The sequence below is a fragment of the Lichenostomus cassidix genome, chromosome 2, assembly GCF_008360975.1.
Source record: "Lichenostomus cassidix isolate B80296 chromosome 2, HeHo_3.0, whole genome shotgun sequence".
Classification (NCBI taxonomy): Eukaryota; Metazoa; Chordata; class Aves; order Passeriformes; family Meliphagidae; genus Lichenostomus; species Lichenostomus cassidix.
The window spans coordinates 46,092,563-46,117,565 of record NC_139482.1 but is presented as its reverse complement, the minus strand read 5'-3'; the positions used below and the strand labels follow the sequence as shown (position 1 = coordinate 46,117,565).

The following is a 25,003-nucleotide window of genomic DNA, read 5'->3' as shown; positions in this document are numbered from 1 at the left end:
TGTTAAGTATTATGAGAACTTGGAACTCGATATGGCTTTGCTGCCTTCCAAGGCCAGACCTCTCTATATCCCTAACCTAGACCTGGAGAGAGATTGCAGATAAAAATATAGTCAAAATTACAAAAAGTTTCCACTGAAGAACTGGGAGTAATTTGCTCTGAAATTTTTCCAAACCTAGTTATAACCCCATAGACCAAACTAAAGCTAATTTACTTGCTAGGATGTAAGCGGCTCCTTGTTTATGAAACAGATGGAATGGCAACCTGTGGGATCTGTGCGCACAGTAAGAGCAAAACAAGACAGTGCCTTATTTTGTCACTGCATTTCTTGTCATGTCCTGGAAGAACTGGCCCTTCTTAGAGACCTATGACTTACAACTTTAAAACGGGTTAGAAAGATCGAATTGAAAATATTCCTGGATGACAGTGTGATTCCACCTTAAGGCGGCAATCATGAGATGGATGCCTGGATCTGTGGCCTCTCTGACAAGAGTTTCTAAGAATGCAAGTTTCCTCTGACCTGCATTTCCTCAAAAACAAGAATGCAAATGCTTACTGAATTAATAATATGAGATGGTGAGGCCTTTTTCTTGTGGCAAACTCCAAAGGAACATTTCCTCCCGCCTCAACCTCCTTTGTAAAATATATCATGAAGGCGGGAAGCATCTCCGTATTTGTCCCTCTAAGCAAGGCAAATGGTCTATGTTCAAAGGCTCTTCTGCAGCTGCTTGGTCAGTACCACCCACCACAACCCTAACACTGACCCTGAGTAACTGTTCAAAATCTGTGGACTGTAAACTCCAATGAGCGATAGAGTCCCTTTCACCTCCTGGAATATACCAGTATTGTGAAATACTGGTCTATAAGATGTTATGCACAAACATATTTTATTAATTACAAAATTCCTAGGGGAAAAACCACTCACCTAAGCATTTGGGGCAGCACTGTCCAGCAGGAATGTGACTGAGGTGCTGGGGACATGAGAGAATGGGGCAGACTTCTTGGATACACTGTGTCCTGCCACCCTGAAGGAAAATAGGCATCATTAGAAAAAAAGTTAAATATCAAATTTAAATAGCAAAATATCAAGTAAATGCACACACACACACACACACACACACATTCACCCCAAGGTCTTGAAATGCCTTAACCAAAGTAGTATTTGCCAACAGAAATTTCTGCTTGCATCAGGTGTACAGGACATACAGAACTGTCCTTCAAGACTTTCTATATTGCTTGCAGAGACCTTGGATTATCCATATTTTTTCAATCTCTTAAACAATGAATGTAATAATCAAAGAAACAGTGTCCTTCAATCTTATTTTTTGGTGTGGATATGATAAAACCAGGGAAAATAAAACCATTATCCATGAACATTTCCGGATGTTCCAGAGAGTTATTAAGGAACTTTTAATAATATTCTTCATCTCCTGTGTCGTGCCCTTCTAGGCTTGTCTGGGACAGGGATTAAGTACTGAAGCAAGATGGGAGCAGGTGTTCTTCCACTATGTCTATGACCTCAGAAGCCAAATAAGCCAAAATCACTTAAGAAAGCACATTCTTTTTAACCTCCAAGGCCAACTATGCAAACCCAGAAGGTCTGCTTTCTTCAGAGGACTGAAAACCAAGTGGGTATATGAAATTTTGACAATGAATGATGGGGAAAAAAACAGAAAAAAAGCAAACTAGATTGGCTATATCCTGGTGTATCAATGAATACCAAAAACAGAGGCAAAGACAAAAGCACAGCAAATATGTCTAAGATTGAGTCAGTCAAAAGAAGATATTATTTCTCATACTGCTCTATTGTCTGATTACTTCATCGTACCTTCAGAATACTATGTTTAGCTCTAGATCCTCTACCAATATGTGCTCTATTTGTTTACGGAGGTCCAGGCTGCCAAACTTTAAAAATCAGTCCACCTTTGTCTCAGCAAAGAAAGTCAGTTTTTTTCACCTAGCTGTCTTGCTTTATTTACCACTCAGAGCTGCAGGTTCATCCCAGCAATAAGCTTTGTGTTCCTGATGCTGTGATTGAAGCCTTATGAACAGTCTCCTCCAACCTACATGCTGAATGGCTCTCAGGGCTCCCTGGGGGAAGACGGAAAAAGCCATTCATTTTGAAGAGCTCTGTGCATGAAATGATGGTATACCACTCCACTCCTAATGGCCTCAGTGAATCATGTAAAAGCTTTTACATATAGGCAGACTCACTGTTGCACAGAAAATAACATACTGACTGTACCCTCATTCTATAATAAGTTTTCAGGCACTGAAGTCTACCTGTCCCATGGGGCTACCAAAGCATCCTGAATGCACAAGGCTGAGGACTGCTCATAATTCTTTCACTGCAGCATGCAGAAACACAGAGCTTATTGTAGACTGAAGTTACTGCTCTAAAATAAGGGTCAGACCAGAAACTTGACAAAACTAAATTAATTCTTTAGTGATGTTCCTCAGTATGCTTAGGGAATAGCTCTGTGAGAAGAGACGCAGGTGCAGAATGAAAGAAAAAAACAGAGAAGGGCTCTCTGAAATAGTGCCGTCATTCACCCTAGAGAAAAAGGCTACAAGAAGCCAAAGTTTAAACTTCGGTGACACTTCAGCAAAAGGGAAAGTAGGGCATGGATGTCTCAGCCAGACTGGTGACAGGATCAGGGATACATCCATGGAAGATAATGAGGAAAGGCTGAAGGAATTGGAGTTGTTCAGCCTGGGAAAGAGAGACTTTAAGGTGACCTAATTGCGACCTTTGAGTACCAGAAGAGAACCTACAAGAAGGAAGGAGACTGTTTACAAGAGCATCTAGCAACAGAAGGAGAAATGGCTTTAAACTGAGGGTAGGTTTAGATTGGGTATTAGGAAGAAATTCTTTACTGTGAGGGTGGTGAGACACTGGAAGAGGTTGCCCAGAGAAGTGGTGAGTACCCCATTCCTGAGAGTGTCCAAGGCCAGGTTGGATGGAGCACTGAGCAACCTGGTCTAGTGAAAGGTGTCCCTGCACACAGCAAGGGGATTGTACCTAGATAATCTTTAAGGTCACTTTCAACCCAAGGTATTCTATGATTCTGTGAAGATAAAGCAATACTCCAACACATGGTGAGCACAGGTCCTTTCTTGCAATCTTGCTGCTGCATTTAATACTCACATAACCTATGGCCCTGCAGAACTACCATGGAGTTTTGCTTCTCTGACAAATTTAATCAAGGCTCAGGCTTAGCACACTATTGAGATGTTGCTTTTTCAACCTCTTGCATAGGTATCTTTTTAAATACAAAATACCACAAATAATGTAAAGTATTTTTTCTTTTCAGCCTTTTGTTTGTAACTCCTTCTTTACTTTTTGTACTGGCCCCTCTGCACAAAATTAAGCTAGTTCCACCTGTCCCTTCACCTCACTGCTACTCCTGCTTCCAGCTGGAATGCTGCTTTTTAACACCAAACTATTTTCTTGCTGCTGTCTCAAATAGACTCGCCCAGTCTTGAATGTCATGCTAGTAAAAATTCAAAAACAGTCTGAAACAAATCAACCTGTACCATTTAAATAATTCTACTTGCCCTACAGAACTTAGAGAGATAATTCATTGGACACTCATTGAATGTCAAAACACACACAATATTTCTACTTTCTTAAAAGCCTCAGTCATCATAATTCAAGACTCACAAAGCATTCAGAATACATGTTTCCAAAGCAGGTGGTGCAGCCAGTGCTTTAAATTGCATGGAATAGAGCTGTGTAGGAAAAAACTCAGTGCAACAAAAGTTCAACAAAAAAAACCAAAATCTATGGAAAAAATAACTCTGGAGAGGAAGAAGATTGTCTTTGGATGACCTAAGCTAGGGTGGGAACTGCACAGTGAACACCTTGCCTCTTCCACCTCTCAATTACATCTACAGCTTTTAGCTCACATTTCTTTGTATATCTCTCAGGCAGCCGGCATGCTCCAGGTCAGAAGCAACACTCTCCAGTTGTTCCAGTAAAACCAAGCCTGAATTGGAAGCCAGCACAGACCAATAAAGTATAAGTGACATCTGCTTCCTGTGAGATATGCTATTCAAGAGCTAGGCAAATAAATCCTTGAGCAACAGTTAACATGAAGCTTTAATCAGAGGAGGCTGCTGCGGTTCACAGTCTTCTGGAGGTAACAGGTTTTGTAAGAAATTTACTATCTACAAAGAAAAGATTCACCTTCCCCCTTGTACACAAATAAAAACCCTGTAGTTCCTGCTGCCACCTCATATCTGCAACACAAACCAAGAGGCTCTGAAGCATCAGCTCAGCAGGTGATGCGGACTGAGGTTTTGTCTTGTCTCAACAGCTTTCTCAAGAGAGAGAAGAGAAAGGGAGATGAAATAGCACTTTCTAATGCTCCCATGAGAGGTCCATCTTTGAGACAAAGACAGATAACAAATCTTTCCTTAAATGAAAGCATGGAGCTGGTCCATCTAGCCATCCATTCACTTCTGCTCAGCTCCTACCTCAATTATGATATTTTGGTGTTCAAAAAGGACACTAGTAACTTGGCAGAGTTGAGAGACACACCCATCCAGGCGATGACCAACTGCTGGACACACTGGATGAAGGGCAGAGTGCAGTTTCTGGGTAGGCTACCCACATGCCTGGTGCACAGCACGTGTGCAGTCTGTGTGCTGGGACAGACAGAGAGCAAAATGTCTGCAGGTTGAGAGCCTGCTGTAACTACCAAGAACCTTGGGTTTTATGTACCATGAGGGCAAGAAACTGACCACTACCAACAGCTTGTCTTCAGCAGATTTTTAAAGCACTCGTGAAATCCCAGTAGGATAGAGATTTCCACACTCCCAATTTGTTTGCTACTGATAATGGCAATGTCTAAACTTAATAATATTTTAAATACATGTTATTTAAGATTAAAAGTTAGCATTGGTATTATCAAGAACCAGGTTTCTTGTGCGTATCTCATTTTCTGTTTCATTTTCAGGTTTTATCTCTGTGCTTTAGTGAAGCTATAAAGCATCTAAAAAAGATTCCTCCTTAGTTTTGCCCTATGTTCACCTTGTGCTTGAAAGATTGCTCATTCTCTAACAGTAGTAAAATTTTCATTGATTTTGCAGAATATTTTGTCTAAGTGGCATGGCATTAGGATTCAGTGGATTTTAGAAATTTACTTTTAACTTTAATTCTAGAAGAAATCTTAAAGGTTTCATTCGCTACCAGTCAGTCTATCCTTACAGAAAAAAAAAAATTAAAATAACGTTTCTCTCAACTCCAGGATACATATTACAGACATTAAGAGCAAGGTCAGACACACACTGTAGACTCAGCAGGCTTGTTGTAAGAACTAAGACAGATGTTCAAGGTTGTCTCCAGCTAGGAAGAAAGATTTTACGCCACCAGCATGAAAAAAAAACTTTGAAAGTTCAACAGGGTCACTACTGAGCAAGTCTGCCCCATGCCAGTGGCAAGAGAAGCCAAATAAACACACAACTGTGTGACTGCTTGTCTTCAACTACTCTACCCCAGTGCAAGTAACTACAGTCACTGTGAACATATTAAGAGTCGTTATCATTTCTGTGACAGCAAAGGCATAAAGGCATAAATAGACATATACCAATAAAGAGATAGATCTATTATTTAAGATTCAAATAACGATGAGTATTACCATTCTGGAATCGAAAAATTATTAAGGCATTCCAGAACTCTTGTTTCATTATACCACATTGGCTGAAGTGTATAGGGCTTCCTATGTGAACTGGATGGTGTTTTGGCTTGATGTCTCTGATGTGCCATGTAAGTAGAATTCAGGTACAAAAGGGAGAGGATACTGTACTTAGAGTGTGGGTTTAATCTGGAAATTTAATCTGGAAAAGGTGTTCTCTCCCAAATCAGATGAAAGACACTCTGATTCTTCTAAGAATGCTGGTGCAGCATGTGGTAGACAGCTTCTGGAAATAACTTCACCCCTACACAATATTTCAGGGCCCCTGAAACAGCCATGTCATGCATAGTGAGAGTTCCCTGGAAGGGTCACAGGAGGAAGAAGATTTTTAGGAAATGCACGAAGTAGCAATACAATTCTCAGAATAAAAGCAATCAGCACATCAATCAGACAGACAAGCCAGAGCTTCCCACATCCCTGCAGCCTGATCTATTGTTTAGATTAGGATTTTTAAAATGCCTCTTTAGAAAGTATTGGATAAGATTCAGAATAGGGAGATATTGAGCTTCAGTTCAAAACAGCAGGTATTTATACTGTTTTGTATGTGCCAGATTTTTAAACTCTGGATCTAGATCTCAAACCCTATTTTTTGCAATATCACTAGTATGGGAAGGCTTTAGAAAGTGGCCTTAGTGACAGTCTGAAGTGGTGTCCTAAGAACCGGATGTGACGCAAGTGCTCTACAGAGCTCATACATTTTAATACCAGGTCATACAGATTAATGTGAACATAAATAACTCTTCTTAAATATCTTAAAAATTACCTAAAAGTCTATACAGATTACAAATGGTAAGATGAAAGATTTTTGTGAATAAACTACTAAACCACCCCTGGGGCAAAGAAAAGGCACAATTCTTGAAATTATTTAAATTTTTAATCTCAGTCTGACACAAAGGCATTTCTTGACACAGCAGAAGAAGCATAAAAAAACTCCACCAGTTTCTAGCAGGTGAAAGTTTGACTTCCACCACCTCTTCCTCCATATGCACCCTTATGATTCAATTCATTAGGTGTACAGTCTGTGTCATCCATAAGCCACAATAATAAGGAAGTCTGACTAGTTGTCTCCAACTAATGTAAATTCATGTCCCTGAGTTCCTAGAAAATTGCAAGTCCAGTTGAAAATGTCACAAAGTTAGAACATCTTGACCTAAAACCAAAGTGCAACATGAGTTGCATGGAGTGTCCTGCAAGAGAACGTGGAGGACCAGGGTATTTCCTGCCTTGGGTGAAAGGTAGCATTCTGCAACATGAAATTAAGAGTTGCACAGTAAATTTCTTTAAGGTATACACAGGCAGAGATGCTGGTCCTAAATTTCACAGTTGCTGGAACTGCAGAAGGGCTCCTCGGGGGAGGTCACAGCACTCTGCTCTCAGCTGGGGACAGTGCAACCAGCACTTGGCCACATTTCTCCAGTCTAATAGCACTATGCAGAAGTGTTGCTGGGATGATATTGCATCTGGCCTCACAGTGCAGCTGAAATCAAATAATTTGCTGACCCAACAGCCTACTTTCAAAGTCACACAGCTGAACAGCCAGCCCTCTCCCCTCCAAGGCTTACATACTGAGCTCTTGGCTCTGCTGAAAGTTGTAAATAGCCTCTCTTCTCCTGGAAGCCCTGAAAGATTTCATTATCATGTGTACTTTTCCCTTTCAGGCTGATTTCCTAAGGAGAGAAGGCTTATGCAGGCAGAAACCAGGGACACCTGTAGTTTGTGAATCACTGACCAGCTCCAGCCACAAATGATCAAGAGACTACTCTGAAGAAAGTATACAGAGATAAAATTGCAAAAATCAAAATGACAGTAAGATCTCAAGGACATTAAGTTCCTACAAGTTTTTTTCAAAGCCAGACTGCTGCAAAGAGTAAAGAGCCCCCAATTTCTTTCGAAGAAGTAGCACCAGAAAGCATCCTACAGTGTTACGCAGCAGCTGGCCTTCCAGTCAGCATCTCCCAGACCTTCTGCCTTTCATTCAGTGCTTGTGTCATGGAGGTACTGGAGAAAAACCCAGATTTTCACAGATAGGAAAGATCAAGAGCCACACATTATAGAAATAGAGCATTGCTGCTGCTGCTGTTCTGGGAACATAATCTTTATTCCTAGGTTAGCAGGGACAGTGGGACATAAGACAGGTCTGTGTCCCATACCTAATGCACTTTTCCCATGAGATGAGGAATTTTTTTCATGTCTTTCCTGTGTTGTTTTTTTTATTCCCAGTACTTACATAGGGATTTATGGTACCTGTGCTCCAGACTGGCCATCAACTTTCCTAAGGGCTGAATGCTTTCAGATGCAGCCCATATATTTGTTCTGTTGTGAGAGCTGTTACATTATTGATCCTTCTCCTGGACAGTTCAACAAAAGCTGAGGCTTTTTCCAGGGTTAGACCTGTTTCTCTCAACAAATATCTCCTGCAAGCAGAAGTAATGTGTCTCACAAATTATTCTGTCTTTCATTAGGTAGTTTTTAATGTCTCTGAAGTTACATCCAGAAGACAGAGCTTCCGAAAATATAACAACAGTGCCTATTCCTTCTTCTGCTAGTTTATAGTGAGTTAAGAAGAAACCAGAAACAACAGTATCTCTCAAAAACTCAGAGATGGTTGGATTCACACTGCACCACAAGCACCTTTGTGGACTGTTTAATTATCCCAGGCACTATTTCCAGCAACAGATAACACTTTTCTTATATATTTTTTCCCAGTGAGAGACTATCTAAAAACTTACCTTAATTTTCTCAACTTTACCAACCGTACTTAATGCCTTAATGCTACATAGCAGGTTAGTTCTTGCTTTCAACATGCAGATGACTTGCCAGCACCTCAAATCCAGCTTTTCCTCTAGTCTGAACCCTTTCACATCACTTCCATCACTTGCTACTATTTCATGCACTTGCTAATCAAACTCTTTCTTGCTGCAGGTCTCATTAATCTGACTGCTGTCACTGTGCTTTATATAGTCCATGCTGGGTAGTAGTTACAAAAGGTTTTAGACTTCTCAAATTAAAAACAGTTCATTATTAATAGGCAGCTACTTAACAGAAATGCCACAAACACAGGTACCACATATCTTCTGTTTCCAATCAACCAGACATCTTTATGCTATGCTTCCCCCTCTAATCTCCCCACTGGTTGCTGCACAGGGCACTCTCAAACATAGCCAATCATCTCTCTGCTGCTAGGGAAAACCAGGATAGGGATCTAGCACCATACAGTACTCAACATAGCACAATGCCTTTCTATAATGTTGTAGGTTAGAACATATACACCATGTGGAAGAGGTGGATTTTAAAGCAGGATGTAGGCAAGGACTGTCCCAAAGGTCATACAGCTCAGTGGGGGTCTTTCCATTGATTTTCAGTCCACTTTGGATGAGAGCACTTTGAACAAAAGTCCCAGAAGTTGCACAGGCAATGGTGAAAAATGAGCCAAGATAACCACTTAAGCAGGAATGGGCCAGGAGGGCAGCTGCACCCAGCAGAAAAGTGGCTCTCCACCATCTTGTGGGTAAAGAGCTGCAGCTTTGCAGGGACAGCAGATGGGAAGCAAAGACATTGGCAAGGAAACAATTCTGGCACGCCACTGCAGCAGAGAGTTCAGCTATTCATGATTAATTTAGCTGTTGCACCAAAGGTCTCCAGTGACTATGGAAGCTTTGCTGTGAGCCACATGATTATTTATTTCTCTTCTAAAAAGAACTGTTTCTATGAAAAATTGCAATAAAACATGCTAAGCTGGAAACTGTCTGTGGCCAGAAAAACTATTAAAAACCACTAACAAGCTTCTCCAGCTTATTCATGTCCCATTCCAGATAATAAGAAAGTTAGGGTTAAATCCAAGGGACTTTCCTAACTTCACTTATTAGAAGCAGAGCAGTAGCTCTGTAAAACAGGTCCTGGCTTCTTGCAGCCATGACTTTTCCCCTGAATCAGTTGGAGCCTGCTCTGTTTTCATTGGCATCAAGAACACATGAAGCACAGTCCAGTGGGTGTACAGTTGTGTATACACCACCAGTGCATTTGCATAACGTTTCACAGTCCTAACTCAATGCCTGCAAAATGATAGCCACTACCACAATGTATTTATATAAAAACCATTTGCTTTTCATAAGATAAACTTGCACAAAGGTTTTTTTTTCCTTTTTTTTCGCTTCTTTTTCTACAGCATAAGCTTTGTGATAGTACCTCACAAGCTTTTCTTACTACATCCTACTGTAAACCGTACTCCTATAAACCCCACACTTTGGCAGCTATCGATGACACCCTTCACCCCCACTTCCAACTCCCACATTACAGTGCAGTATTGGCCTCCCTTCTGAGAACAGCTTTTCCTTCTGAACAGTTTGTTCACAGAGATACAGTTATTAAATCCCTCCAATGTCCCCAGCGTGTTTCTTGCACACACAGAATACTAGTACCATTGTGGCCCTGAGAAAGGTGACAATTCTGACTCACACTTCATCATCATTCTTTAAAGTACTTGGTCACAACCAGAAACTCCACAGATGTATACACATAGTTTTGCCTTAAAACATTAGTTTTAAATAATTCCCCTTAAGTTATCTGCAGGAATAAATTGCAAGACTTGAGTAAGTTAAATCTCCAAATGCCCAAATTCTGACATCTGCTGCCATTTAGATATAAAATAAGACTTTCTCTTTAGCAGATACTTTCTCGTAGACAATATGAACTTCATTTCATCACATGGTTTGAAACTGGGTTTTCGGGTACAAATGTGTAAAAAAGGTCACGAATAAAACCAATTATGGTTGTTCTTCTTATAGAAGAGCAAAAAAAGCACACAATTTAGAAGCAGATACCTACACACCTTAACTTTTAAAAGTTGTTGCTAGGTCAAAACCTACCTGAATAGTTCCCATCTATTCACTGTGCCATTCACAAGCAAAGAGAACAAATCTCCTTCTGTGGTTCGGGACAGTGAAGTATTGGAGAGGTTGAGACTTAATCCTTCACCAGCTATTTCTACAATTTATGGATGACCTTGCCTCAAGGTCTGATGATAAAGCACACTGATATCTGTAGAACATTCACAGTAAAATAAATCACTGTCGTAGTAGTAATAGTAAGAACACTACTTCTAGCTTTTTACAAGACCTTTAGACATGCATCTACCCTCCTTAAATGTTATGGTCCACATACACTGGTGAGGTGACCTAAGGAAATTTAGGATTACATACACACTGCTTTCTTAATGCATCCATCAAAGGTTTTCATTAACAGGAGATCCTGTTTGTCCTATACGCTTAGCAAAGCGAGTTAAAAATACACTTTAAAATGCTATGTGAGAAAGAGGTAAACTGCATGAGAAAGTGGTAAAGTGTTGCTCATTCAGAGGATTTCTTGGAAAATAAAGTCTCAGGAAAACTAGGCTACCTTTATGAAACCAGTAGGTTATGAAACTGTTCCTACAGTCAAATAGTCACTGAAATCCGCCCAGAGTGGTGTAGGATTAGGCTCACTGTCAGTCTATGGTACCTATCCATGGTAACATCTGTAATACCACAGCGCGTAATTCCACTGCTTTGTACTGCATAGAGCTGTCCATCCCCAGAGATGCGACTTGGCTCTACTCCAGGGTAGGGCACACTCTGGCTTGTGATCAAGGTAAATTAACATGTCTTAGTCTTAAACACAAGTCTGAGCAAAGGGTGCTGAGGAATCTGCAGTACTCCACAAATAGCCTTGGGAAGCATTTTGATTAGGAATCATTTACAAGTCAGAGATCCTCTGCCACTTCCTCCTTCCTCCAGGGGTAATTACTTACAGAAGCATCAGCAGCAAATGTTGACATTGCCCAGTCCTGGCTAGCAAGACTGATAGAAGAATAATGAGGGCTTTTTCTCTCATTCCTAGCTTGCAATCAATCTGGACAAGCATGGCGAGAGGATGAATGAAACCCTAAGAAATTCATTCCTCCTTTGCATCCCTGCATGGACCATGACCCACACTCAAATTGTCCCAATCTTTCCTTCCAATTTTTTCACAATAAAGTTAATATCTAGCTCCTGCTGTTACTTTATGGATGAGATCCTGTTGTTAATTAATGGATTCTCATCGGCAGCAAAGCATCTGTAAAAGGCTGATGCCCAGATTATCATTTTCTCAGGGACAGCTTAGGCATAGTGAAGCATCTACAGCAGTGTGGTGCCATTCAGGCATTTCTAGCACATCAGGCCTAGCTATATTTTGGGCAGGACAGCTCTTTTGGCATCTGCCTAAAGGCCTGCTGCTCTTCTTGGTCTGGGTCAGCCCCATTATGGCAAGCCAACTAGCTTGGAACTTATCTCCAAGCTAAACTCACATGACATTCCCAAAGTGGATGGCCATCCCTAAATTTTTTGCAAGGCCCTGTATACAGGCCATGTTCAGACCACAGCACATAGCCAACTTCATTCAAAAAGATGGATGGAAGAGGTGGAACCACTTGTACCTACCTTTCCAAAAACATCCTGCTAACCAAATCACTTCAAAATAGAAGTATTTAGCAGTAAAAAATGAAAAGAACCATATAAACCATGAGGTTGTCTAGAAAGAAGGAGTATGTTTCTAGAACCTAGTGAAAGGGGCATATACCCAAAGAATTTTTCACATCTGGGACTTCTCACACAGGAAGATCTTTCTGCATTTTACATTTCAGAAGATACTTATATTAACACTAAGACTGGGGGTCACACCACATGCAATTGGAAATGCAAATTACAGTGCAATCTCATACTTGGCTTACTGCCTCATCATCAAAAGCCATTATTAGTCCCTCAAAGAGACAATAACCAAGCAAATAAAATCTGGGTTTGGTTGCAAGTGTAAGTGTTTTCTTTGTACATGACTAATTATGTGAAATGGTCTTAAAATCAGTGTAAAGTGACTCTTTAAAGACTCTCATAGGAGACAGAAACATACATTTTTATGTGTAGGATTTGTTGAAGTACTAGAAAAAGGTATATTAATTAGGCAAGCAAAGACATTTGGAAAAATGTGAATTATTTATATTGCAACATTCATCCATAAGGAGAGAACTTTGATAATTTATAACTCCAAAAGCTCTTGTCTTTTTCCCCTACTCTTAATTTTATTTAACATGTTCCTGAGATTACAATCCAGAACTCTCTTCTCAGCAAGTTTTCTGCATTTGCAGTGCTCTCAGCCGCACGTACTTTCAGTTATTAACCTTCCCTCTACTCAGGCAGGGTGGTTCTCTGATAATGTGAGGAAGTGTCATTTGAAATTATTCTAAAGCAAAGAATAGCTACACACTCCAAACTATTATTGTAAGATAACATTAAAGGCCGGTATACCTTTCAAAATGATACAATATTTTTTTACTATTTGAAAAACAGACCCATCATATAAAACAGCTGCCATGTTTATTTAGATAAGTGGTCCTCCACTCTTATAAAGTGGAGGCTGATGACAGATGCGTCTTTAAGGCAAAAATATTAATTCTAGAAATGTCAGCATCTGCTTCTTTTCAGCCTAGCCTTACGGATTCACACATCATTTTTCATCCACAACGAGAGGTTCTTTTTTTTTGTACCAAGAATCTGAAAACATGGGTGTAAATTACTGGTCCCAAGGCCTGACACTTTTATTAGCACGTCACTGGTGCTACACGTGTTAGGTCTGATTAGACATAGAAAGCATTTTCCACAGCCCACTCCCAATGCAATGAGGGAGTGGGCCATGGAAATTCCTGACAGGAATTTCCCACCTGACGGTTCCATTGCTGCAAATCCATATTTGCTAAAGTTATGAGATGTAGTACAAAAATACCGTATGTAGCTCCTGGGGCTACTGGAGATTAAAAGAGATTAAAACAAAACTAAACTAAACTAAACTAAACAAAAACAAAAAAAAAAAAACAAAGCAAAACAAACAAAAAACCCACAAAGCAAATTTTTCTACTGAATTCAAGTAGTCCAGCCTTCTGGCCCACCCAGCTACCATTCTATAATTCATTTGCATGTATTTAGTACATTAATTGTTCTTCTTTTATTCATTTACATAGTGCTGTTAGTAGATACAACAGATGAAGCCCTATACCTTACTCACTACACACACACAAAAAACACTTCCTACATCTTTGCCTTATATCACAGAGAAGCTCTGCAGTACTCATATTGCCTCCTAGATAAATCCATGCCAATAGAAATCATCACTCAAGGATAATTCTGCACAATCAAACCATGAACAGACATATGAATAAACAGCAACTAGAAGGTGTCTGCTAACCATCAGCAATTCAAGATAAACCATCTTACAATTAGTGACCAGTTAGAACAAATTAGAGCTGCTGCAAGAATAGACCACACTAGCTAAAAAGTCCCTCTGGGCAAAATCCACATACAAGTCACAAACATGTGCCACATCAGGCCCAGTGACTATCCACAACAATCACATGGCACTGGCAGACATGCTAAAGGATTTTACCACTCGAGTTCCATACTTTCCTGGCACAACAGCAAGCAGCCAGGTGTTCTATTCAACAGCACAAAAATGCCTGTGTTGAATAACCACAAGCTGTCCTACCCCAGCTGGTAGCTGCTCTCCATAGCTGGCTGTTTTTGATTCAGATGATGCTCAGGTTGTTACCTTAAACATTTCAGTGGCAGTAAAACCTCTCCAACATAGCTGCAGAGAAGGGTGCTGACAAATCTCTATATTTCAGCAATTTGAGCTGGCCAGAGATGAGACATTGCTTCTGGCTTGCTTGCAGGCCACACTGACCTCTCAGCATGGCAGTGTGCCGAGGCAATACGTCTCAGAAAGAGCAGACCATGAGTTGAGAACTTGAGGCTGCCCACATCCACTATAAGGGCTTGTACAAAGTGCTGTTACTAAATGACTTAACGAAATTTCCCCTTGGAGTGGGGCAGTGCAGATCTCCTGTAAGAGTAAGTCATTTATCTACATAGGTACACACAATGTGCTGCAGGCTTTAAGCATAAACAAAGAAGCTGAAAGACCAAGTTCTTGCCTGGGCAGCCTTACGTTCAAAATAGGTAACACAAAGCCAGGGAACAAATGGGAAGCAGCTTAAGAAAACTGCAACTCTGACTGTCCTGTAAGCTTTGTGATCTCGTTGTTTGCTTACATGCTTTCTGCAATTTATCCTGCCTTTGCTCCTTGGCAAAAACATATTTTTACAGATGGGGCTAAAAATAGCAATGATAGAAACAGAGGACTGAAGAAACTAAGAGTTGCCAAGTGAGGTCTGAACGAGGTCTCTGCAATTCTGTGTCCAAATTAAACTGATACTAGAGCACCCTTTGCTGAGGGCTTTCTATTTTACTATTTTCTGTGGGTGACAAGCACTTTTTCTATTTGCTATGCTGCATATTCCTGAATTCTTAATTATTAGGATTGATCATGAATATAATCATGCAGCTATTTTGACTGACATTAAGCTTGTATTTTTTCAGTAACACCAGGGGAGTCTGACTGGCAACACCATTTTGTTTGTAGTTCAAAGACTCTGCAGGGACTTTATTTTCAAAATATTTTTATGATTTCTTTAGGAGAAAATGTTTTTTCTTTCATGCATTTTCAGATTGCAGAAAAAGGTCGGCTTGAACTTTTTGAAAGCGTGAGCACAACTCTGCCAAATCCTGTACACTTGCAAGTCCTGGTTAGTATTGAGAAAACACAATTAGACAAAAAGGTCATTTTCAACTTTGAGACTTTCATTTCTCCCAAGGACTCTGTAAAAATCATGCAATAAGGTTGTTCAGATGGTAACCTGCAAGCACAAACTGTCTTCCCCAGCACTAAGACTTATGCAAAGAGAAAAACAACCCAAAATCTATTTAGAAATCTACTATGTTTTTCAAGGAAGGATGGCCATTGTGTGCCAGGTGTTCTTGAGGCAGCATAAGCAAGAGAGGCATCCTTGGAGAGGCAGGATAGGGCTCTTGATTTGGCACAGGCATGACTCAGCTTCATTCCTTAGACATAAATGTCGTAGCAGCAGCAAAATAAGGATTAAAGGCAATTCCTACCAGGAGCATCCCTCAAAATACTGTCTATTCTTTCCATGTCATTTAAGTATATTTAAGTACCAGAAGTAAGAGAACTGTCATTTAAGTGAAGACACAGAAGAAAATACATCACTCTAGATAACAGCACTACAATTTGCGTGTGAGACCTTCCCCCTCAAATCATTTCTGTCTTAAAAAGTCAGGAGCAACTACAAAAAATTTAAAGAGAAAGGGATTATTTAGCAATTGCATCCTCTTCCCAAATGTGAAACACTTGCTTAAGAAAGGCTCCTCTTCAAAGCTAAATGAAATCTTCTATGTATTATCCCTTCTATCCATAGTCCTCTCAAACTTTCTTAATTAATTTTACTGGTTTCAAAGAGCACTTCAAGTTGGCTCAAATCCCTTTGGATTGCATATCAGCATTAGAAACAGAAGATATATTACTATTCTTTTTCTTTTTCCTCCCTTCTTTTTAAGAGGAAGCAAGGAAGGATAATCAGTCACGTTATCACTCCAGAATACGAGACAATTATGGCATCTGAGGCAATCTCCGGACTCCTCGCGTAAATTTTACACACATTTCTAACTTGACGGTAACTGTTTCTTTTTTCTTTTTTTTTCCCCTTTACTTTTTTTTCTGGCAAATTCTAACCAAATCAGTCTATTCCATAATAATCTCATTAAGTCAAGACAGCTCTGAGTTATGCTTCTGTTTTTCTTCCTTTTTTCCTTTCTTTCAGCTTTACTGCAAACTAAAAAAAAAAAAAATCAACTTGGATTTTCAAATGCACCAGAACTCTGACATAGATACAATGGATTCTGTGCAAGTGAGGCCATGGACAGGGCATTTCCTAACTCCAGGATTTCTCAAGAAAGATCCAGGAGCTTCCCAGACTAGACAGGTAAGATTTTACAGTCAAATTCACACACAACATAAAGTAATGCTATTCTAGTAAAGGCAATTTGAACACAGTGGAAGAGCAGTGGCTTACATTATATCAAAATTGAAATTGACAGAAATTATTTTATTAGATTCTTTTTCTGAAGTAATTATTCACTATTCATTTCTAAAAGAAAAAAAAAGAGGGAGAAAAACTCATAAGGAAGGATTCTTCTATTTTGGTGTCAATTCTTTGCAGATTGCACCATGCATTTGTCCCATTTGCAAGTTCATTAAAAGAGAGACAGAGAGAAAAAGCACTTTTTTTTCCCCCAGAGTGAAACTTTTGAATTGCAAGCAGGATTTCCGAGTGGGTTTAGAGTGAAATATAATGAAAAAGATATCCAGTATTTGTAGCTACTTTTAAATGCAAAACAAAGGAAAAATCTCTGCCTGCAGTATATGTTAAAGCAAATTAGTAAAGTCCTTCTTCATTAAAAATTAGAAGAACCAAGAGCATAATAAAATCAACAGTTAAAGTATTTTTAAAAGATTTTACTTGTGAAATTTCAAAGGAAGACCAGCAGTTCCTCCCTCTTCTTGTTCCCACTAGTAATGCTCAAAAGCAAATCTGTAACTTCCACTTCTCCTTGTTTCTAATCCACAAAGATTGTTTAAAAAATAATTCTTTTCTATGGAGCATTTCATCAGATGGAAGTGAAACAAGCAGAATGGAAAGTAAACTCTTCTCTGAATAACATTTATCTGGACTGGAAATTTAAAAACAAAGACAGTTGAATTGAGACATTCTGTGTGGCATTTCCTCCTTAGGAATCTCTGGCACTGGCAAAAAAAAATCCTCTCTGATTCATCCTTGCTACTGAACCTTTCAATTTATCCTATCCCTCTTGGAAATCCAAAGGCCATAAAGATCCCTCACGACTGCAAACCTGGAAAGGGAAATTTTGCAGCCTACACACAGTCCTGACAAAATGGCTCACAGAAACACAGAAGCAACACAAAGCTCACACAGGTCATGTCTGCTAGCAAAGAACAATCACGCAAGCAGGAACTCAAGGCTGTACAAGGCTGTACTGTGTGGACACTTAAAAGCTGAGATTCATCAAGATTACATGACTTCAGCACCAGTTATAATGCCATGATGCTCTTCTCTTCCCTCTCTGTGCTGGAGCCAGCCCCAGCTGAGTCCTCTCTCCCTGATGCCACACCAGACCTCTGTTTTCTTTCACTCAGCTGTCTGTTCCCCAGGAGACAAATCTAGCAAGATGGCTAAACAGCTTCAGGGAGGTAGCCAGAATGTGTAAGTTTAGTTAGAAAAACGCTTTCCCAGTACACAGGAGAATTCCGTTGCAAACCTCCAAATGCCTACAACAATGAACCAGAAGTTGGTAACCTTCTGCCCACTCTCTTCCAGGAGGCATCTATCCACTTTGCTGCAGGCAAGGCTGAGTGTGGGTTAGTTTGGATCATGTGTTGCTCTGGTAAGAATTCACGACATCAAATGCTGCAAGCAAAATCAGCCTCTCCAAGGCCCCATCACTACAAGGTCCTCCACACTCAGTGCTGCTCCAGCTTAGGGTTCCCATTCCAGTTTTGCTTTGAGTGATGGAAGTAAGGAACAATAACTGAATTTTAATCTTACAGTGAGACCTAAAAGCCAGGGAATAAGTTAGAGAAGCCCTGAGTGAGATTCATTACCCAAGCAAAGCCCCCACCAATTCAAAAATGTAAGACACATAAAGATGGTTTAAAACAACATTTACCTCAGTCCTGACCAACACAAGAAAAGGGATAAGCACAAATAAGAGCAGAAGTTGTGACTCTAAGACCACCAGCTGCTGGTTGCCTCCCAGAACTTAATGTTGCCAGCTGGAGGCTATCCCATACTCAGACATTTGCCAAGACTACGAGCTTCAGGAAAAGGTGGCCCGGTTATCTCAAGCCACCTATACCAGCTGCTTGAGCTTACACAGCTGACTTTGCCTGGAGGCCGTTTAGCAAGTGCTTTCTGGCTCCCTTCCACTGGCAGAGCTCAGGAGACAGGAACATATGCAAGATGGGAATATCAAGCATCCGGGGATGGTAACATGTTAACCAGCACAGCTGCCGGCAAAGTGAACATCTGTCTGTTGCCCAGGTCTCCCTTCACAAAATAAAATGCTCTCTCCCACGGGCTCATCTGCATACTACACAAGTATCTGCTCCCTCACTAAGGGAGAACCTTGGCCATAGTTAAGTTTGTCCACAGTGTAAACCGGCCCATGCAGTGGTTTGTGTTGCCATGGCTAGATTCCTTTGGATATCAAATGCTAACTTGAGTATACTGCAGTATCAAGCACACAAACTTTTTTTATTGCAAGTTTTGTGTAAATGAGCCAGAAAAAACCTGAGGGGAAACAACACCAAGGAGAATATTCTGTATGACTTTTTAGTATGACCAGTACTGCATATATGTTGGATATAATAACAATGTGGTTACCTCAAACCACTTCTTTTCTAAAGAATATAGCACCTGGTTTGGTTCTTAAAGCCTAAAGTTGTTTTCCACCCAGTTATTAAGTAAGTTGTCAAGCAGCTCTCCCATACACAGCCAAAGCCTTTGTTTACAAACTGTCTGGGGCCCACTCTGAAGCACTGTGGAAAATCTGGAAGCCCCTCAGACCCAGCAAACCATGTCATGTATAGCCTGCATCATGCAGAGGGAAGCACTACCACAACTGAAGGATGTTTGTTAAGACACAGAGAATTCCAGAATTTGGAAATTCAAAGCCCTAGAGCAGATCCTGAGCGTCATGCCAATCCCAACTGAGAGTGCAAACTGTTTTACAGCATTGCAACAGAAAGAGCAGTGGCACGTGGGATGGAAACACCACTCAGTGCTTATCATGAATCTTTCTGGCCTGGAAATATCCTATTCTCATGCCTCCCAGGCACTGCTGGCTTCACCCAGCATGAAATCACCACTAACACTGCCTGTCTCTCACAGCAGTTTATTTCACTCCACGGTGCAATCAATTCTCATTTTACTCCAACTCACACATTCATACTGGTGATGTCTTTAGGCTCTCCTCTTCTCATGACATCAACGAGAGACTCTCTTGCTCTCATTTGCCAACAAAGTTTTCAAACAACTGTGTCTAGGGAGGGAATTCCTGCCTGAGAACATAAGAAGCTACTTCTCTAACTGGCTGCTTCATTATGACTTCTATTAAATCCCATTCAGCTTCCCATTCTGCCTGTTCACCTCCTGCCTCCCCTCCTGCTCAGTACAGCATAGCTCAGGGCATCTCTCAGATCCCTTTCCACCACTGCAAATTACACAGAAATTATGTGCTTTCTACCAACAGAGAAAGATGAACACATTTGTGCTCTGTCTTTTCCAGGCTTGGCTAAATACACGTCTGCCATTGTTCCTAAGGCTCTGAATTGCAGGAGGAGCAGCAGGGGGAAAAGTACCATTCTTTTACCAAATTCCTCAGTATAATGATTCGTTCTTCTAATACATTTCCTGTGTTTTGAGAATTTTCCACATTTCAGGAGAAGGTAAATAAATCCTGCAACTCACATGAGTGTTCTATTTTTGACAGTTCTCAAGGATATCAGATTAATGGACAACATTCAGCATCATGAAAATACTGTGCAAGAAAAGGGAAAAGCCACGCTTCCTGGGAAAATGCATAGAGATTAAGTGTTCCAGCTTGAAATGTATTTTGCTGCTCTCCTGCTGGCTCTTTGCCTGCCTTCATGTGGGGAGAAAGGATAAGGTGTGAAGCCAGATCAAGCTTCCTCTTTTGTCTCCAACAGGATGAGCCACAACTAAGGAAAGAGCACTGTGAATAAGTCCTGCGTACAGATGCTTTTCAGGAAAGCAGGACAGGCAGTCCCAGTGGAAAGTGAGCTCATACTTAAGCTTGGCTGGCCAAATGCCCATTTTCTCCAGAAGTGTTACCAGTCCAGGGATATAGCTGTAGATGAGTCATATGGACCTTCCCCTACTTCCCAAAATTTTTCATCATTAAAGCTATCACAAAATCATTTATCCCATTTGTAAAAGCTACAAAAAATGTGTTCCATCACCCACAGTTAAATTCAAAATTCATATATAACTTTTAATCCCTCTCCTTCAACACGAGGAAGTGCTCTGCTCACAGGATGCAGACTCCCAGAACTTGTCATGTTTGTCCAGTTTTCATTTGTAGCTATTTAATGCTAGTCCAACATCTGTATGTCACATTCTCTCTTTAAAAGCATAAGTGCTTTTCAAAGCATGCCATATTGCCAGAGTTTTCTCAGTTATTGCTAGTCACTGGGAGACACTTTTTCCTCTCCCTGTTCTTGGAAAGTCAACCCTGTAGGTGACCCAGGAAGGTGCTTGCCACCATGCTCTGGCTACACTGCAGTAGCTCATTGGAAAGCTGGTAATTACTAAGAGCATCCTTATATCCCAGTTAAAGAGACACCACTGTACAGGAAATATGTGCCACACCAGTCAGAATAAACCTTACCAGCAAGAAAAAACAAGGGTTAAGACAGTGTGTCTACTGAAAGCACAGGCTATAGCAGTAGCGGAGCAAAACAAATAACCCAAAAGCATGATTAAACTTTTAGTAAATAACCAATTACCTCCTTCAGCTGTCCCAACATTTCAGGCACCTTTTCTACTTCTCCTAAATCAAGCCAGTCTCCCTCTGCATCCTGAAGACAGCCTGGCCTCCTCCTCTCTACCCTCCACTGTGCTCTCTCAGGGGAGTGGGAAGGCCTAGAGCCAAAACCATGGCATTTCTTCTAACTACATCCAACCCTAAAATGCCTTTGACCCTCTGACTTCTGCTAACTGCATGATGAGGTTCTATGTAATGCTGCAGGGATGAAGTCAACCTGGCCTAGCCAAGGTTTTGTAATTGAGAGTTTTACTATGCTTTTTAATTACCACATTCCTGGCCTCAGCATCTCTCACAACCAACTAAAGAAACTGTGATAAAATTTTATATATTGTATAAGGAGAAATATTAAATTAACACCTCCTTATAAGAACTGCTGGAGACAACACACATGCCCAGATGAAGCATTCTTCTGCCTCAATCTGTGGATCTTTATGTCCAAACAAGCAAACAGACGATTCAGATATACAAAGCACCTGAACAGATCAATGTAGCAAGAGGCACAATGGAAAGGTGTCCACAAGAGTCCTAGTGAACACAAAGGCACTGGTTAAATAGCTGAGATATTCCTTTTTAAATAGTCAATTGTGAGTGAACAGCTGATGACTCAAAGAAAACTACCTTGTCTCCCTATGAAAAGTCAAGCACAGGGCAGACAGAGCTGCCCCTAGAGAAATTCACATGGGTGTCTCTTCTCAGGATAGGCAAGGCATTCTCTGCTAGAGTGAAAAGGAGAGACAGGCAAGTAAAAAAGGAATAAAACATTCTCGTTCTATTCTACACATCTACTACACCATCCCCAGGCCCTTCACTTCAGAGATGACAGAAATAAAATGGGAATGGGAATTACTAGGGCACAGATCACCTCTCCTTCTAAATTATAACAGCACGTAGCACAGGCCCTCCTACTTACTTACTTACTTCATGGGGTGGATCTCCCTGCTAACTAGCCCGAAAGAACAAGAGGAGTCAATGCCTTCTGGCACTGCTGCCCCTAAGGTCTAAAAGAAGAAGGCACATCACCAAGAAACGAAGGCACATCACCAAGAAACCCTTTTCTGTTTTCATGTGATTACAAATGCCTCCAGTCCCTTACATCCTTCCCAGCCTTGCAAATATTCAAGTATTACTGAGTTTAAAGTTGCAGTTTAAAATTGTCCCCTACATGGTGACCTCAGTGGCAATGTGAACGCTGACCAGTTAACCCACGCAGGACTGCGGCCACTGACCAGCCACCACCTCCTCAGTCAAGCTCTCTGCTCAGTAACCCACTCATCCCACACTGTTGTCAGCTTTCTTCCCTGTGTGGGCACACCTTACACATCAAATTAACCCAGAGAAAATATGTCAAGTGTGGATAACCCTCCAGCAAAGTTGTTGTATCCTGTTAACTGCTGCAAGGAGGCAGAGAGGTTGCAGTGGCCCCTTGGGAGTCTGGATGTGTGGAAAGGCATTGCAGAGCTCTTTACACATTGTCAGCTAATGACTGGTGATTTCATTTATCTTCATTCTGATACTAAATAAAAATTCCAACTTAGCACTTACGGTTGACCCGACTCCAACTCAATACTGCCTTTTTTAATTCCTCAGCAGAGCACAACTCTTCAGATTTCATTCCTTTGTATTTTCCTATCATTTTAATTGGGCTGAAACCCAAAAGCTATATGTTAATGCCTTTTTTTTCAGTATTGCCAGCTTTTAATCAATTTGTATATGCAAATGCAAAAGTTTATTTCAAAAACTGCACTGTCACCAGAAATCAAATCCAACAATCTTACCCTGCTAACCTGAGTTTCATTACCAGAGGAATGATGATGGGGAGAGACAAAAGCAGAGAACAGGAGCACTCGTAAAAGGCCTCACTAGCACAAATAGACACACAGGAACACTACCAGCTGGGAAGTCAGCTCATACAGAAAATAAGGGTCAAGTACTTTCAGGTTCTAGGGAATTATATTTAAATGAGGGTTTCCCTGCATGGAGAAACAGAGCTGCTGGAATCTGTGAATACAGCTCCTATTAAACGTCTGTTATTAATTGCCCAGTCAGTCATAGTTGGCCATTTCTCTGCTTAGGAGCTGCTGAACTCAAGGACAGCCCATCAGGCTGTTGTAGCATTTCACAGCATCTTTCTACTGGTCAGTTAACATCACAAGGGGTAACTACTATTTCTTTATCACTGCATTAAACCTCCCCTTCTGCAGCTTGCTGTGCTGCTACGGAAGGCAAGTGCTCCTCAGTCAGGCTGGGTGCCAGGCCAGCCTCAACCTCTCCGCTCCCGACACAGCCCAGGCTCCTCCAGGAGTGCCTCCACCAGGCCCAAGGGGATCATTCTCCGTGTTTCCCCTGCCTCCTGTCGGCCTGCTCTTTGCTGATGGCTCTTGGGTGCGCCTTGGTGCGATGTGTGCCCTGGCTCGGCCTGAGCCAGCAAGGCGCGGCTGAGGTGACTGCCGCGTCCCGGCAGGGTCAGTGTCACCCATCGCAACAGGTCACCCTTCACCCAACAAGCTTCATCGCTCTGATCGCCTTCTCAATTTACGGCTCCTGGTCTTTCTCACAAAATCTGCCATCGCAAGCAGGTTTCCATGTTGTTTTTTGAGGTGGAAAAGCGCCTCAGAAAAGCGCCGTGACTGCGGAGCGGGGCTCTGCTCCCCCACGGGCTGCCTTACCCCCGCGGCCGCCAGGTGGCGCTGGGCAACAGCGCCGAGCCCCGGGCGCCCGGCAGCGCCGCCTGGCGGCGGGGCGGAGACACGCACCAGCCATGGAGCGGCGCGGGATCCAGGGGCACGGGGATCCAGGGGCACGGGGATCCAGGGGACACGGGGATCCAGGGGACACGGGGATCCAGGGACACGGGGATCCAGGGGACACGGGGATCCCAGGGGACACGGGGATCCAGGGGACACGGGGATCCAGGGACACGGGGATCCCAGGGGCACGGGGATCCCAGGGGACACGGGGATCCAGGGGACACGGGGATCCAGGGGCCACAGGGATCCAGGGGACACGGGGATCCCAGGGGACACGGGGATCCAGGGGACACGGGGATCCCAGGGGACACGGGGATCCAGGGGACACGGGGATCCAGGGGCCACAGGGATCCAGGGGACACGGGGATCCCAGGGGACACGGGGAGCCCACGGGACACGGGGACCCTGGGGACACGCCGCCAAGGCACCGAGGGCCGTGCACGCCAGCGCATGTCCTCGCACAAACACACTCAGGCGCGGGCAGGCAGCAGCAGCACGCATGCCAGATGCACACACACACACCGCACACGCGTGTGCGCAGAGAGAGGGATCCACGCACACCCCGCTTTTTCCATTCCACTGGGGGTGTTCCAAGAAAGAACGACAGAACAACAGAATGAGCAAAAGTACAAACAGAAGAACAAGAAAAAGAATGAAAGAAGGAATTTTCCTTAAAAAGCCATCTCTCCCCACGACCACCACTCCCCCCAATTCATATCCCTTTTTCTCAATATGGCAAAACAATCCATTTCAATGAAATGTTCCATTTGGCCTCCAAGCCATTATGCAAGATGTTAAAGTAAAGCTTGCCAGTATTTGCTCTTGAGCATCAAAACAGTAAGTTACAAATGCAGCACTCAATCTGTCTCTGAGTTAGCACCACTGAAATGAACCTAATTAAACCAGGAAATCGTGGGACGTATGGGATCACACAAAACCAGATTGTTTTTCAAAATTTAGAGATAGCTCATAGTAATCTCCAAAGACAGCAGTCT

The 25,003-nt window shown here is 41.9% G+C and overlaps 1 protein-coding gene across 2 annotated transcripts in view; it reads right to left on the bottom strand.

The window, feature by feature from the left end:
- Nucleotides 1–25,003, bottom strand: part of BMPER (BMP binding endothelial regulator) — a 148,536-nt gene that overhangs the window by 73,116 nt on the left and 50,417 nt on the right. For both annotated transcript variants that reach the window (XM_085051396.1, XM_085051397.1), the window contains one exon: nucleotides 925–1,024. In XM_085051396.1, the coding sequence (XP_084907522.1) occupies nucleotides 925–1,024 (100 nt within the window). The remainder of the gene's footprint in view (nucleotides 1–924; nucleotides 1,025–25,003) is intronic.